At 41.8% G+C, this 16,380-nt stretch overlaps 1 protein-coding gene across 2 annotated transcripts in view; it reads right to left on the bottom strand.

Annotated features, from left to right (window-relative positions):
- prkacba (protein kinase, cAMP-dependent, catalytic, beta a) overlaps positions 1–16,380 on the bottom strand; it is a 137,618-nt gene that overhangs the window by 10,688 nt on the left and 110,550 nt on the right. For both annotated transcript variants that reach the window (XM_048601667.1, XM_048601668.1), the window contains 2 exons: positions 7,574–7,656; positions 513–639 (listed from right to left, as the gene is read on the bottom strand). In XM_048601667.1, the coding sequence (XP_048457624.1) occupies positions 513–639; positions 7,574–7,656 (210 nt within the window). The remainder of the gene's footprint in view (positions 1–512; positions 640–7,573; positions 7,657–16,380) is intronic.

Below are 16,380 nucleotides of genomic sequence, written 5' to 3'. Positions count from 1 at the left end.
TGTCAAAACATCAAAGTGTGACCAAAGTCATGTCTAACCTAGAAGCTTTTTAATTTAACACTTGTATTTGAAATCTATATGCAAACAGTTGTCTATAACAATGTATATATAATTTCTCTCCTAACTCCAACACAGATTCATCATCATCTGATCACAGGCTGATATCCCTGAAAAATTATCGATTTTTATATATAATATATATGCATATATATATAAAATTTAATAAACTGCACAAAGACAGGTTTAATAAAAAACATTCAGAAGGTTGGAGGAGGGAAATTCAGAAGTTGCTATAGTGAGATATAGTGACACTGTAATTAAATACATTAAATTAACTTTTAAAAAATAACTTGCAATTATATAAAACACTAAATGGTAAGCCCGGATGCAAAATTTCTTTCCTCATTTTTGAAGTGTATTAAAGTGCAGATGATTATCTAAGATAACAAATTCCTGGAATTTATTTGAAACTTAAAATTGGCAAAGATCATTCCTCAGTACAAACACCATACCTGGATATACCCTTGTTGGTCAATTAAAAGGTTTTCAGGCTTCAGGTCTCTGTAGATGAGGTCTAGTGAATGGAGGTACTCAAAGGTCAGGACTATCTGAGCTGCATAAAACCGTGCATGAGGTTCACTATAAAGAAAAGCTTAAATTATAGCATTCAGTAATGAATTTAACCAAAAACTAATAATACAATTAACAGGCTAATACCAAAACATACAGCATATGAACACTAAATTACTAGTTACATAAAGAGCAAAGCACTTGCAATCAGTTACTACATGACAAAGTTGACTCACCAAAAGAGTTGCAAATTTCAACTTATCTGCTGACCATGCAAAGACATAACATCTTAAAAGATTTTTCAAAAAATTGTACATTGGTGAGAAAAGAAAGAATTTACACACTTTTGCCACCTCTACAAAATTGACAAGTTTTGCATGTTACAGTTCTTCAGCTTGGATAGATGCATTATTCATGTGAATGCCCCTTCAAGAACCATTACTATGCAGGGTTATATTTTAAGAACTTAAGTGCCCACTGGGCAAACATTGATAATTCTCCCTGCTGAGAGTGTCATCATTTGAGAACATAGTTACAAGGTGATTGGACCCTTCTTTACAAAGCAAAGGCTGACTCTGAGGGCCAATTTAAGTTTTTGCTTTTTTTTTCTTAACCTCAGAAGTCTTAACAAAATGTTCAGTGAGGAGGCATTTCTTCTTGCACCCCATTCTTTTAACTACCAGGATTTCGGTCTTCAGACAGTATATCTGGTTTGGTGTTTGACATTAAATGATCCAGTGCAAACAGGATGCTTTTACTCTCAATCATTCTATACTGGCCTTGTAAATGATAGATAGAGTACCTCCAAGGAATTCAATAGATGGTATTTACACCATGAATACTTTGGAAATACTACCTGCACTTATGGACTCAGTACTTACAAAGGAAATGTAGTGGATAATAGCACACTAATTCACCCCATAATTTTCCTAAGCACTGCATGTAGAACCTCAAAACACAGTCAAATTAATTCATCTCAACGTTAAGGAGAAAAGACTGTACTCTCCAAAAGGAGAAACTAACCTGTCAGGTTTTAATTGACAAATAATTTGTTTTTGAACTCCGTACATTAAAAGCAAATTTTTTATAAAACAGTGTACTAAAATCTACTTCAATAGTTTATAGACACACAAACTTCAATTGACAGGCTTTTCTTATATAGATTGCTAATCAGAGCTGGTAAAGAAAATATACAAATTAAACTTCATAGATTCAAATACTAAAATATATCAACACAATATCAGGTTAACGCAAGACAAATTATTGATGTGTTTTCTCCTTCCTGGAAGGACTGCAAACCTGTGCTGATGACAAAAAAAAAACAGGCCAACAAGAGGCGAGGCCACATTGGATTTGGTACTGGGTAATGAACCAGGCCAGGTGTTAGATTTGGAGGTAGATGAGCACTTTGGTGATAGTGACCACAATTTGGTTACGTTTACTTTAGCGATGGAAAGGGATAGGTATATACCGCAGGGCAAGAGTTATAGCTGGGGGAAAGGCAATTATGAGGCGATGAGGCAAGATTTAGGATGCATAGGATGGAGAAGGAAACTGCAGGAGCTGGGCACAATTGAAATGTGGAGCTTGTTCAAGGAACAGCTACTGCGTGTCCTTGAGAAGTATGTACCTGTCACGCAGGGAGGAAGTGGTCGAGCGAGGGAACCGTGGTTTACTAAAGAAGTTGAATCTCTTGTCAAGAGGAAGAAGGAGGCTTATGTAGAGATGAGGCGTGAAGGCTCAGTTAGGGCGCTTGAGAGTTACAAGTTAGCCAGGAAGGACCTAAAGAGAGAGCTAAGAAGAGCCAGGAGGCGACATGAGAAGTCTTTAGCAGGTAGGATCAAGGAAAACCCTAAAGCTTTCTATAGGTATGTCAGGAATAAAAGAATGACTAGAGTAAGATTGGGGCCGGTCAAGGACAGTAGTGGGAAGTTGTGCGTGGAGTCCGAAGAGATAGAAGAGGTGTTAAATGAATATTTTTCATCAGTATTCACACAGGAAAAAGACAATGTAGTCCAGGAGAATACTGAGATACAGTCTATTAGACTAGACGGGATTGAGGTTCATAAGGAGGAGGTGTTAGCAATTCTGGAAGATGTGAAAATAGTTAAGTCCCCTGGGCCGATGGGATTTATCCTAGGATTCTCTGGGAAGCTAGAGAGGAGATTGCAGAGCCTTTGGCTTTGATCTTTCTGTCGTCATTGTCTTCAGGAATAGTGCCAGAAGACTGGAGACTAGCAAATGTTGTCCCCTTGTTCAAGAAGGGGAGTAGAGACAACCCTGGTAATTATAGACCAGTGAGCCTTACTTCAGTTGTGGGTAAAGTGTTGGAAAGGATTATAAGAGATAGGATTTATAATCATCTAGAAAGGAATAATTTGATTAGGGATAGTCAACACGGTTTTGTGAAGGGTAGGTCGTGCCTCACAAACCTTATTGAGTTCTTTGAGAAGGTGACCAAACAGGTGGATGAGGGTAAAGCGGTTGATGTGGTGTATATGGATTTCAGTAAAGCGTTTGATAAGGTTCCCCATGGTAGGCTATTGCAGAAAATACGGAGGCATGGGATTGAGGGTGATTTAGCGGTTTGGATCAGAAATTGGCAAGCTGTAAGAAGACAGAGGGTGGTGGTTGATGGGAAACGTTCATCCTGGAGTTCAGTTACTAGTGGTGTACCTCAAGGATCTGTTTTGGGGCCACTGCTGTTTGTCATTTTTATAAATGACCTGGATGAGGGCGTAGAAGGATGGGTTAGTAAATTTGTGGATGACACCAAAGTCGGTGGAGTTGTGGATAGTGCGGAAGGATGTTGCAGGTTACAGAGGGACATAGATAAGCTGCAGAGCTGGGCTGGGAGGTGGCAAATGGAGTTTAATGCAGAAAAGTGTGAGGTGATTCACTTTGGAAGGAGTAACAGGAATACAGAGTACTGGGCTAATGGTAAGATTCTTGGTAGTGTGGATGAGCAGAAAGATCTCGGTGTCCATGTGCAAAGATCACTGAAAGTTGCCACCCAGGTTGATAGCGTTGTTAAGAAGGCGTACAGTACGTTAGGTTTTATTGGTAGAAGGATTGAGTTTAGGAGCCATGAGGTCATGTTGCAGCTGTACAAAACTCTGGTGCGGCCGCACTTGGAGTATTGCGTACAGTTCTGGTCACCGCATTATAGGAAGGATGTGGAAGCATTGGAAAGGGTGCAGAGGAGATTTACCAGGATGTTGCCTGGTATGGAGGGAAGGTCTTATGAGGAAAGGCTGAGGGTCTTGAGGCTGTTTTCGTTAGAGAGAAGGTTAAGAGGTGACTTGATAGAGACATACAAGATGATCAGAGGATTAGATAGGGTGGACAGTGGGAGCCTTTTTCCTCGGATGGTGATGGCTAGCACGAGGGGACATAGCTTTAAATTGAGGGGTGATAGATATAGGACAGATGTCAGAGGTAGGTTCTTTACTCAGAGAGTAGCAAGGGCGTGGAATGCCCTGCCTGCAAAAATAGTAGACTCGCCAACTTTAAGGGCATTTAAATGGTCATTGGATAAACATATGGATGATAATGAAATAGTTTAGGTTAGATGGGCTTCAGATTGGTTTCACAGGTTGGCGCAACATCGAGGGCCGAAGGGCCTGTACTGCGCTGTAATGTTCTATGTTCTATGACTAGAAAAGGAATGCTGCAAGTGAGATGTGCGATGTCATGCAAAGGGGGAGGGGATTTGCCCCCAGTTCATACCTGTCCCCAATAACATCTCACCAACGTCTTATCAATAATCTAACTACTTCTGCCTTAAAAATATTCAAGGACTACTTCCGCTGACTTTTGAAGAACAGTACTCCAGAGACTCAACACTGAAAAAAATTCACCCTATTTGTGTCTTAAGTTGCTGAAACCTTATTTTGAAATAGTGGCCTCTTGTTCTAGATTGTCCCACAAGAGAAATAGGTTCTTCTCATCCACCTTGTCAAGACCCTTCGATCACATTGCCTCTTGCTGTTTTCAACTCCAGCAGATGCAAATCTGGCCTGTTAAACTTTTCCTTATAAGATAACATTTATATAAATGACTTGGATGAAAATTTAGGAGGTATGATTCATAGGTTTGTAGATGGCACCAAGGTTGATGGTATAAGGGACAGTGAGGGTGGTTATCTGGGAACGCAGTGAAATCTTGATCAACCGGAGGCAGTGGGCTGAAGAAAGGCAGATGGGAGTTTAATTTAAATAAACGCAAGGTGTTGCATTTTGGTAAGGCAAACCAGAGCAAGACTTACACAGTCAATGGTAGGGCTTGGCCAGTGTTATGTAACAAAGAGATCTACGGGTACAGGTTCATAGCTCCTTGAAAATGATAGACACAGCAGTGAAGGCTTTCAGCATGCTTGCTTTCATCGGTCAGAGCACTGAGTAAATAGGTTGCAATGTCTTGTTGCAGCTGTACAAGACGTTGGTGAGGCCAGATTTGGAGTACTACGTGCAGTTCTGGTCACCCCACGTTGAAAAGGATATTAAACTAGAAAGAGTGCAGAAAAGATTTACTCGAGTACTACCTGGACCAGAAGGTTTGAGTTATACGGAAGGTTGGATAGGCTGTGACATTCTCTTCCACCCTCCCCCGCCCCCCTCCTCCACCCCCGGAGTGTAGGAGACTGAGGGATGACCTGATAGAGGTCTATAAAATCATGAGAGGCACAGATAAGGTCGGTAGTTGACAACTTTTCTCCATGATGGAGGAGTCTAAAACTAGATGGCATAGGTTTAAGGTGAGGGGGTCAAAAGGATTCACAGGGACAATTTTTTCATGCAGGTGGTGAGTGTCTGGAACAGGTACCAGAGATAGTGGTGGAAGCAAAATACAATTTTATAATTTAGGAAACATTAAACAGATATAGAGGACTAGAAAATCACTAAAGTAACACCCCTGTTTAAAATGGGAGTAAGGCAAAAGACTGAAAATCACAGGCTGATTAGCTTAACCTCAGTCATGGGTCAGATTTTGGAGCCCATTGTGAAGGATGAGATTTCTGAATACTTGGAAGTGCATGGTAAAATAGGGCAGGCAGCATGGGTTCATCAAGGGGAGGTAAGACCTGACAAATCTGTTAGACTTCTTTGAGGAACGAGTAGGTTCGACCAAGGAGAGCCAATGGATGTTATCTACCTGGACTTCCAGAAGGGCTTTGACAAGGTGCCACACAGGAGGCTGCGGAGTAAGATAAGGGCCCATGGTGTTAGAGGCAAGGTGCTTACACAGATAGAAGATTGGGTCTCTGGCAGAAGCAAAGAGTGGAATTAAAAGGGTCTTTCTCAGGATGGCAGCCAGTGACCAGTGGTGTTCCCCAAGGGTCAGTGTTGGGACCACAACTTTTCACTTTGTACATTAATGATCTAGATGAAGGAACTGAGGGCATGCTGGCTAGGGTTGCAGACGATACAAAGATAGGTAGAGGGGCAGGTAGTATTAAGGAGCTGGGGAGGCTGCAGAAGGGTTTGGACAGATTAGGAGAGTGGGCAAAGAAGTGGCAGATGGAGTGCAATGTGGGAAAGTGTGAGGTCATGCACTTTGGTAAGAAGAATAGAAGCATAGACTATTTCCTAAATGGGGAGAAAATTCAGAAGTCTGAAGTGCAAAGATACTTGGGAGTTCTAGTCCAGGATTCTCAAGGTAAACTTGCACGTTGAGTCAGTAGTTAGGAAAGAAAATGCAACTTTGACATTTATTTTGAGAGGACTTGAATATAAAAGCAGGGATGTACTTCTCAGGCTCTATAAGGCCCTGGTCAGGCCACATTTGGAGTATTGTGCACAGTTTTGGGCCCCATATCTCAGGAAAGATGTACTGGGCCTGGAGTGAGTTCAGAGGAGGTTCACAAGAATGGTACCAGGAATGAAAGGCTTAACATATGAGGAAATTTGAGGACTCTGGGTCTATACTCGATGGAGTTTAGAAGTATGAGGGGGGATCTAATTGAAACCTACCAGAATACGGAAAGGCCTGGACAGAGGGGATGTTGAGAAGATGTTTCCATTGGTAGGAGAGACTAGGACCCGAGAGCACAGCCTTCGAGTAAAAGGGGGAGACCTTTTAGATTGGATATAAGGAGAAACTTCTTCAGCCAGAGAGTGGTGAATCTATGGAATTCACTGCCACAGAAGGCTGTGGAGGCCAGGTCATTGAGAATATTTAAGACTGAGATAGGTAGGTTCTTGATTGTCAAGGGGATCAAGGGTTACAGGGAGAAAACGGGAGAATGGGGTTGAGAAACTTATCAGCCACAATTGAATGGCAGAGCAGACTTGATGGGCTGAATGGCCTAATTTCTGATCCTATGTCTTCTGGATGGGATTGGAATGGAATGGAGGGATCTGGACCAAAACACAGGTAAATGGGACTAATTTAAATTGTGAAAACTGGGTGGCATGGGTAAGTTGGGCTGAAAGGCCTGATTTCCACGTTACAGACTATTTAACTAGCCCATTCTAAGATAGTCTTGTAATCCTTCTCTGAAGTCCTTTCAATGCATTTAGAACTTTCCTTATATAAAGGAGACCAATACCCCTCACACTACCCCAGATGTGGTCTCACCAATGCCTTTATAACAAAGCAAGTCTCTACTTTTATATTCAATTCCCCTTGCAATAAGTAATACTATTCTATTGGCTTACTTATTTACTTGCTGCACCTGCATTCTAACCTTTTTGTGATAAATACCCCAGAGCAGCTAGGTCCTTCTGCATCTAAGCTCTACCATCTCTCATGACTTAGATAACACACTTCTTTTTCATTCTTCCTGCCAAAATGGAGAACTTCACATCTTCCTGTATTATATTCCATTTGTTACATCTTTGCTCACTCACAACCTATATCCCTTTGCAGCCATTTTATGTCTTTCTAACTTACTTTCCTACTTTTGGGGTCATCAGGAAACTTAACAACCATACCCCATGATAGCTGCATACAAGTCGTGAAATAATCAAGTGGCTCAACAGATAAATGATGTAAACCTTACCTGAACCTTCCGATTCTTCTAAGATGTGAAAACATTTCACCACCTGGCACATACTCCATCACCATATACAAGTTAGAGTTGTCCTGAAACACAGTGAAACAAGGTATTTTATAAGCCAGTTAGGATATATGAACAATAAACAGCTAGTCACACCCATCAAACTGAGGACAAGTTAGTGTAGTAATACAGCAAACCAACTCCCACAATGAATTATTTTAACAGGTTGACACCTTGTAGAAAGGAATATTATTCTTCCATACTTTTGTATTATTATGATTTCTTAAGGGTTAAGCAAGGCAGTTAGGTAAGATTAAAGTCTGAACTATTTCAAGTAAGGTGAACTTTATGAATAATTTAATAGATACGATTAGTGCTAACTTCTTCAAGAGGGTGAAGCAGAACAGTGCAGGTGGTTGGATTAGCTTTAGCAGTAAGTAGACCTTCAGAATCAATTAGCAACCTGAAAGTGTCAGTATTTGAGCAACAGTCATCAAGTAGTTCAAAGTGAAACTAAAGCTCAAAAATAATTACATTTTGTGGAAGACTTCAGAATTATTAATTGGACAGTCATGACAAGATATCCAGAAGACGTTTAAGTAGATAAAGAAATTGTAGAAAATAAAATATTTTAACATGCTAAGGATCATGGAATACTGGGCCCTGCAAACAGCAACAAGGTATTTGAAGAAAACATGTTGCAAAGTTCTTAGACTTACGTGCCATAAGAATATTTGGATTAAAAAGTGGACAAACAGGAATAATTAAAGAACAACAAGGTAAGAAACAAAAATGGAAAGTACAAACTCAGCAGGTCTGGCAGCCTCTCTGGAGAGACTTAATGAAACGTTAAACTGGTCTTCCTCTCCACAGACGTAGCCAGACCTGCTGCGTTTCTCTAGCACTTTCTGTTTCTGTTTCAGATTTCCAGCAGCTGCAGTTCGTTTTTATTGCAGCAAGACAAGCAATCAGCTTTGTCAACAGTTTAGGAGGGGTCTGTTAAATTTAAACAAAAAATGATGCTGATATTTAAAACAAAACTACCATTGGACTGTGAATTATAGATCAAATGGGCTAACATCTATCCTAGGGAAAATGTTTGTGCACTATGAAGGATGATAACACTGATCGATTAGTCGAACACAACCTGTTTAGTTCCCTCCATTATACTCGCTACGCATATACTACACGGAAGATCTATTGCTCTCGTTGTGAAAATGGTTGACACCAAGATTGTACTCAAATGACTATTTTTAAAAGAGATTTAGAATACTCAAAAAAATCAGAATCAATTCAGGGGTCGGGGGGGTGGGTGGAGAGAGAGTCTGATGGTAGTTTTAATCTGGATTCATATATAACACACACACAGATTCATATATGTTGTGCACAATAAAACAGGATACAGACCATCTACACACGATTACTGAATTTACATCAGAAACAGCCAGTTAATCCATGTGGTCAATGCTGGATGAACAGATGTCAATTTTCAACTTTGCAAAAACAAGAGATTTCAGTTTATTAAGCAAAACAGTCAGTCAATTCAAAACCGTGATAAATAAAGTAGTTCATGTACTGGAATGATCTCAAGCATGCTTGAAGTGATCCAGAGAAAAACAGATGTATGAATGCAATCTAACTAGCAAACACTGACCAATTTGGCCATATAAGGGGAAAATCCCGAATGATACCAGTGGTGTATATAGGACTCTGCAGCCAAACAAGGCATTCTTCTTGAACCACTCCCTCCCTCTCAACTCAGTATTAAATCCCTCTTTCCACTGCTATGCTGTATATATTCCTACATGGTGCACTGCAGCAACTCAGTAGTCTGCTCCAAAAGCATATCCCCACTGCAAGGATTCCAGGATTGAGAAGAACAAGAGTAACAAGATCAACAGAACACCATAACCTGCAAAATTGGTTCTATCAGAGTTAATATCTGGAATTTCTCATCTATACTTTGCAGAAGCAAAAAGACTGAAGGAGATCCGAAGAAGTCACATTGGAATCAAAACATTAACACTGTTTCTCTTGCCACTGAGACTGCCAGGCCTAATTTTCTTCAGCACTTTGTGTTACAAAAACGAGAACTGCAGCTGTACAAGGAGGGCCTACTACTCAGACCAACTAGGAACAGGCAATAAATTTGGCCTAGCAAGTTTAAGAGAGTCGAAAATTACTTGGGATAACCTTATTTGGAATTTCCAAAAAAATGTTTCTTTTTCTAAATGCTATTATGGAATGTGGGTGTCGCTGACACTGCCAACTTTGATTGTCCATCCTTAACTGCCCTTGAATGGAATGGCTTGCTAGCTCATTGTAGCTAAGAGTCAACCACATTGCTGTGGGTCTGGAGTCACATGCAGCCAGACCAGGTAAGGAAAGCAGATTTCCTTACATAAAATATTTGGAGCAGCATCTGAATTTTTGCATCGATTATTTACAGTTTCATGGCACCATTACTGAACGCAGCTTGAATTTCAGACTTTTTAAAAAAATATAAAATAGTTGAATTTAAATTCCATTAGCTGCTCTGGTTGGATCTAAACCCACGTAGCCAGGGCATTAGCCAATGCTTCTGGATTATTACAAAAACAGAAATTGCTGGCAATACTCAGCACATCTGGCAGCATCTGTGTAGTGAAAGTAACATTAAGTCCAGTGATCCTTCCTCAGAAGGGTCAGAAGAACAGCTCTGAAGGATCACTGGACTCAAAATATTAACTCTGCTGTCTCTCCACAGACACTGCCAGGCTTGCTGAGTTTTTCCAGAAGTTTCTGTTTTTGTTTTTGATCTTTTGTATCCACAGTTCTTCTTTTAATTTTGGATCATTAGTTTAGTGATATTACCAGAATGCCACCATATCCTACCGAAGCTGAAAAGTGGGGCAAAATGAGCATATAGGAAAGTAATTAATTGTGTGAATAAAGAATCCAGCAGACACTTATTCAGGATTGACTTTAAATTGCAGGAAAGTACTAGATACTGAGCCTCAGTACCCTAGTGCTGATTCCACTGTTACTAACCTTCTTGAATGAACCTAACGGGAACTGTCCAAACTGGTGTATATTTACTGTGGAGGCATAATCAAGAGAGGAAACAGCCAATAGCCATGAAATGCAAGATGAGCAAATGAAATTCTATGCAGCTGCAAATAAGGTTCCACATCTGAGGACAGATGGTGATCATAAATAAATAATGAATCAAACAATACAAAAGGGGCTCTTCAGTCCATCAAGTCTGTAAAATCAAAGCAACATTAAATCTACACTTGTCCCACATTCCAGCACTAGGCCTATAGCCTGGAGTCTTATGACACTTCAAGTGCATATCCAACTACTTTTTAAAAATTTGAGAGATTTGATTAGATAGGCATATGGATGATAGTATAAGGTAGGGGTGCAGGTTAGACAGACCTTAGGTTAGGTAAAAGTTCGGCACAACATCGTGGGTCAAAAGGCCTGTAACTGTGCTGTACTGTTCTATGTTCTAGGTTCTATGACCTGCCTCAACAACCCCCTCTGGCAGTGCATTCCAGACACCCACCACCCCCTCTGTGAAAAAAAGTTCCTCAAATCACCTCTAAACCTTCTGTCTTTCACCTTAAAATTATTGGTCCTTTTTACTGATCCTTCGACTAGGGGGAACAGCTGCTTTCTATTCACCCTAAGCCCCTTATAGCCTTAAACATCTATCAGGTCCTCTCTCTGCCTTCTCCTCCAAAGGAAACAACTCAAACTTATCTAGCCTCTCTTCATAGCTAAACTGCTCCATCCTAGGTAACATTCTGATTAATCTCCTCTGAATCCCTTTCAATGCAATTACACCACTCGTATGGTGCAGTGCCCAAAACTGCACACAGTACTCCAGCTGTGGCCTAACCAAAATGCTGTACAGCTCTAATATAGTCTCTCTGCTCTTATAATCTATACCTTGACTGGTAACCCACCCTGCCATCTTCAGGGATTTGTGGATAAACACCCCAAGATCCCTCTTTCCTTTGAGCTACCTTGTGTCCTGCCATTGAGTATTTCCCTTGTCTTGTTACTTCTATCAAAGTACATCACCGCACAGTTATTAAATTCTATCTGCCACTGGTCTGCCCATCTTATCAATTTGTCTATATCCTCCTATAACCCAAGATCTTATTCCATACTGTTAACCACCCTGCCAACCTTCGGGTCGTCTCCAAACTTGAGATGTATACTGCAATAGAAATGGACTGGACGGTAACAGCGGATTTGACACTTGACAAACCATCTTGAAGCATGGTAATTCACAAATCAAGCAGAAGACTAAATTACAATTAAAGTTAGCTCTGTACGATAGAAGAGTAGGTGGAAGGTAACAGCACTAAATATATTCAGGTTGACTGAATTAGACAGATTTCTGATCTGCAAGGAAGTCAAGGATTATGTGGGGTGTGGGAAATGAAGAGAGGAGTTGAGAGCACCACCAGATCAGTCATGACCTTACTGAATGGCAGGGCAAGCTCAAAGAGGCCAAATCACCTACCTCTCATAATCTGAAGTGGTTTCATACCCCCTGTTCAGACACGTTTTTTGCTATATTCATTTTTTGGTCACCAAGGTACAAGGGTAATAAGAAAGAACTGGGTTACGAAGGATAATCCTTATCTGCATCTCCCCTACTATCACCAAAACACAGGACAAACAATTGCCAGCTAAAACTACTGGTGATGCATCAATACTTTAAAAAGAGCCTGACAGAGATATTTAATGAGGGGATTAAATCTGCAGTGAACATGAACTGCACATGGTCTCTGGCAGGAAGATTTGAATTACTTTTGCTTATTTAATAATACTAAACAGTATTTCATACTTCTACACGAGGCATTAGTCAGACCACACCTGGAATATTGCAAACAGCTTTGGGCCCATTATCTAAGGAGACATATACGGTCATTGGAGGCATCCGAGAGGTGGTTTGCTAGATTGATTCTGTGCATGGTTGTATTACCTTAAGAGGAGAGTTTGCGTAGGTTGGGCCTGTACTCATTGGAGTTTAGAAGAATGAGAGGTGACCCCATTGAAATATACAGGATTCTAAATGCGCTCGACAATAGGTAAAGGAATCAAAGTTTAATGGAAAAAAAAAGCAGGAAAGGGAGTTGAAAACGATCAGATCAGTCATTTTGGATACTCTTGGGGAAGCGGGGGGTGGGGGTCGGATGGGTGGGGATGACCACCCCCAGTGGCCAGGCCAGTGGCACTACAAATGGCTTTGGGGCACAGCAGGAAAGGGTAAAGGTAAACAGGACTTTAGTGATAGGAGACTCGATAGTTAGGGGGACAGACAGGAGATTCATGGCCGCAGATAGGAATCCAGGACAGTGTGTTGCTTCCCAGGTGCCAGAGTCTAGGATGTCTCGGAGCGGCTGCAGAACGCTTTCGAAGGGAATGGTGGGCAGCCAGAAGTCATTGTGCACATTGGCACAAATGACATAGGTAGGAATAAGGATGAGGTCCTGCGGAGTGACTATACAGAGCTAGGAAACCAGGACCTTGATGGTGGTAATCTCCATATTACTTCTGGTGCCACGTGCTAGTGAGGGTACGAACAGGAGGATATGGCAGATGAATGTGTGGCTAAAGAATTGGTGCAGGAGGCTGGGATTCAGATTACTAGATTATTGGGATCTTATCTTTTCTGGGGCAGAAGTGACCTGTTCAAGAGGGACAGGTTGCACCTGAACTGAAGGGGGACCAATATCCTGATGGAGGGCAGATTTGCTAGTGCTGCAAGGCAGGGTTTAAACTAAGGCCGGGGGGAGGGGAGAAGATCCTCAACAGCAGGGAGGTAAGTGTGAGGTGGCAAGGAGATACAATAATCAGAAATAACAAGTTGAAGAGGCATGTCAGGCTGGAACAGGACAGTAAGCAAGGAATGCCTGTTGGATTAAATTGCATCTACTTCAATTTAAGAGGGCTGACAGGTAAGGCTGATGAACTCAAGGCAGGGATAGGTATGTGGGGCTGTAATATTATAGCTTTTACAGAAACATGGCTAAGGGAGGGACAGGACTGGCAGCTTAATGTGCCAGGGTACAGGTGCTTTAGGCAGGAGAGAGGTGAAGGAAAGAGGGGAGGAGGGAGTTGTGTTTTTGATTAAGGGGAGTATCACAGCAGTAGTCAGAGGTGAAACAACTGAGAGATCATCCAGTGAGGCTTTGTGGGTGGAGCTAAGAAATAAGAAGGGAATGGTGACATTATTGAGCTTGTAATGCAGGCCCCCAAACAGTCAACAGGAATTAGAGGAACAAATATGCAGGAGTAATAGGGTGGTCATAGTGGGGAATTTTAATTTTCCAAACATTGGCCGGGACTGCCATAGTGTTAAGGGCTGAGATGCGGTGGAATTTGTTAAATGTGTTCAGGAAAGTTTCAAGCAGTATACAGAGGGTCCTACAAGGGAAGGGGCAAAACTCGACCTACTCTTGGGAAATAGGGCAGGACAGGTGACTGAGGTGACAGTGGGGGGGGGCACTTTGGGACCAGTGACCATAGTTCTATTAATTTTAAAACAGTTATGGAGGGGGAAAAAACTGGTCCACAGGTTCAAGTTCCAAATTGGGGCAAGACAAATTTTGATGGAATTAGACAGGAGCTTGCAGAGGTTGATTGGAGTAGTTTGTTTGCGGGCAAAGGGACCTCTGGCAAGTGGGAGGCCTTTAAAAATGTGATAGCTAGAGTTCAAGGTGAGGGTGAAGGGCAAGGTTGGCAGGAGTCGGAAACCCTGGATGATAAGAGATAGTGAGGTCTTTGACCAGAAAAAAATTGGAGGCATGGTTCAGGAACAGGCAGCTGGGATCAAGGGAATCCCTGGAGGAATATAGGGGATTACCGGAGTTTACTGTAGAAGGAAATCAGGAGGGCGAAAAGGGGGCACAAGATAGCTTCAACTGAGAAGATTAGGGTCAATCCAAAGAGATTCTTTCAGTATATTAAAGGAAAAAGAATACCTAGAGAGAGAATAGGACCCCTCAAGGACCAAAGTGGATATGTATATGTGGAACCTCAGGAGATGGGCGAGGTCATCAATGAATATTTCTTCTGTGTTTAACATGGAGAAAGACAAGACGACTTGGGAGCTTGGGGAAGTTAGTGGTGATATCATGGGGACAGTCCATATCGCAGTAGAGGTGGTGTTGGAAGCATTGGAATGTAAAAAGGTGGATAAATCTCCTGGTCATGATCAGATATATCCAAGAACCCTACAAGAGGCTAGAGAAGAAATTGCAGGGGCTCTGGTTAATATACTTGCATGATCGTTAGCCACAGGTTAGATCCCGGAAGAGTGGAGGGTAGCGAATGTTGTGCCCTTATTCAAGAAGGGCTGCAAAGAAAAACCTGGGAATTATAGACCAATAAGCCTAACATCTGTAGTGGGTAAGTTACTTGAGAAGTAACTCAAGGGAGGGATTAGATAGAGACACATTTAGAAAGACAGGGTTTGATTTGGAGTAGTCATCAAGGCTTCGCGCGTGGGAGATCATGCCTCACAAATTTGTTAGAGTCCTTTAATGAAGAAGTGACCAGGAAGGTTGGTGAAGGTTGGATATCAGTAAGGCTTTTGATAAGGTTCCATGTGGTAGGCTGCTCTGGAAGGTTGATTGCATGAAATCCATGGAAAGTTGGCAAGTTGAATACACAATTGGCTTGATGGTAACAATGATGGTAACATGGCAGAAAGTAACAATGGAAGGATGCTTGTCGGACTAGAGGCCTGTGACTAGTGGTGTGCCTTAGGGGTTGGTGCTGGGCCCATTGCTGTTTGTTATCTACATCAATGATTTGGATGAGAATGAACAGGCATGATAAGTAAGTTTGCGGGTGACACTAAAATAGGCAGTATCATGGGCAGTGAGGATGGTTATCAGAAATTGTAGCAGGATCTTGATCAGCTGGGAAAGTAGGCCGAGAAATGGCAAATGGAGTTTAATATATGTAAGTGTGAGGTGTTACATTTTGGAAAGTCAAATCCAGATAGCTGTTTCATGGTGAATGGTCGGGCCTTAAGGAGTGTAGTGGAACAGAGGGCCCTTGGAGTTCAGGTGCACGGTTCTCTGAAAGTGGAGTCACAGGTAGACAGGGCAGTGAAGGTGGCTTTTGGCGCACTGGCCTTCATCAGTTAGGGCACTGAGCACAGAAGTTGGGAGGTTATGTTGCAGTTGTACAGGACATTGGTGAGGGCACACTTGGAGTGCTGTGTTCAGTTTTGGTCACCTTGAAGGATGTTATTAAACTGGAAAGAGTACAGAAGAAATTTACAAGGATGCTGCCTGGACTTAAGGCACCGAGTTACAGGGAGAGGTTGGACAAGCTAGGACTTTTTCCTTCAGAGCCTCAGAGACTGAGGGGGCCTCTTATAGAAGTGTATAAGATCATGTGAGGCATGGATAGGGTGAATGCACTCAGCATTTTTCCCAGGGTTGGGGAATTGAGGACTAGAAGGCATCAGTTTAAGGGGTGAAAGAATAAATAGGAACTTGCGGGGCAACTTCTTTTTTTAAAAAGAGGGTGGTACTGCCAGCGGAAGTGGTTGAGGCAGGTATGTTAACAACATTTAAAAGGTATTTGGATGAATACATGAATAGGAATGGTTTATAAGGATATGGGCCAAGCGCTGGGAAATGGGGTTTGTGTGGTCGGACATTTTGATCAGCATGAATCAGTTTCCATGCTGCAGGTCTAGAAAGAGACACACACACACACACACACACAAAGAGAGAGAGAGAGACACACACACACACACAAAGAGAGAGAGAGAGACACACACACACACA

The sequence above is a fragment of the Rhincodon typus genome, chromosome 10 (assembly GCF_021869965.1).
Source record: "Rhincodon typus isolate 14 chromosome 10, sRhiTyp1.1, whole genome shotgun sequence".
In the NCBI taxonomy this organism is placed as follows: Eukaryota; Metazoa; Chordata; class Chondrichthyes; order Orectolobiformes; family Rhincodontidae; genus Rhincodon; species Rhincodon typus.
This window is presented reverse-complemented; position numbering and strand designations above follow the sequence as displayed.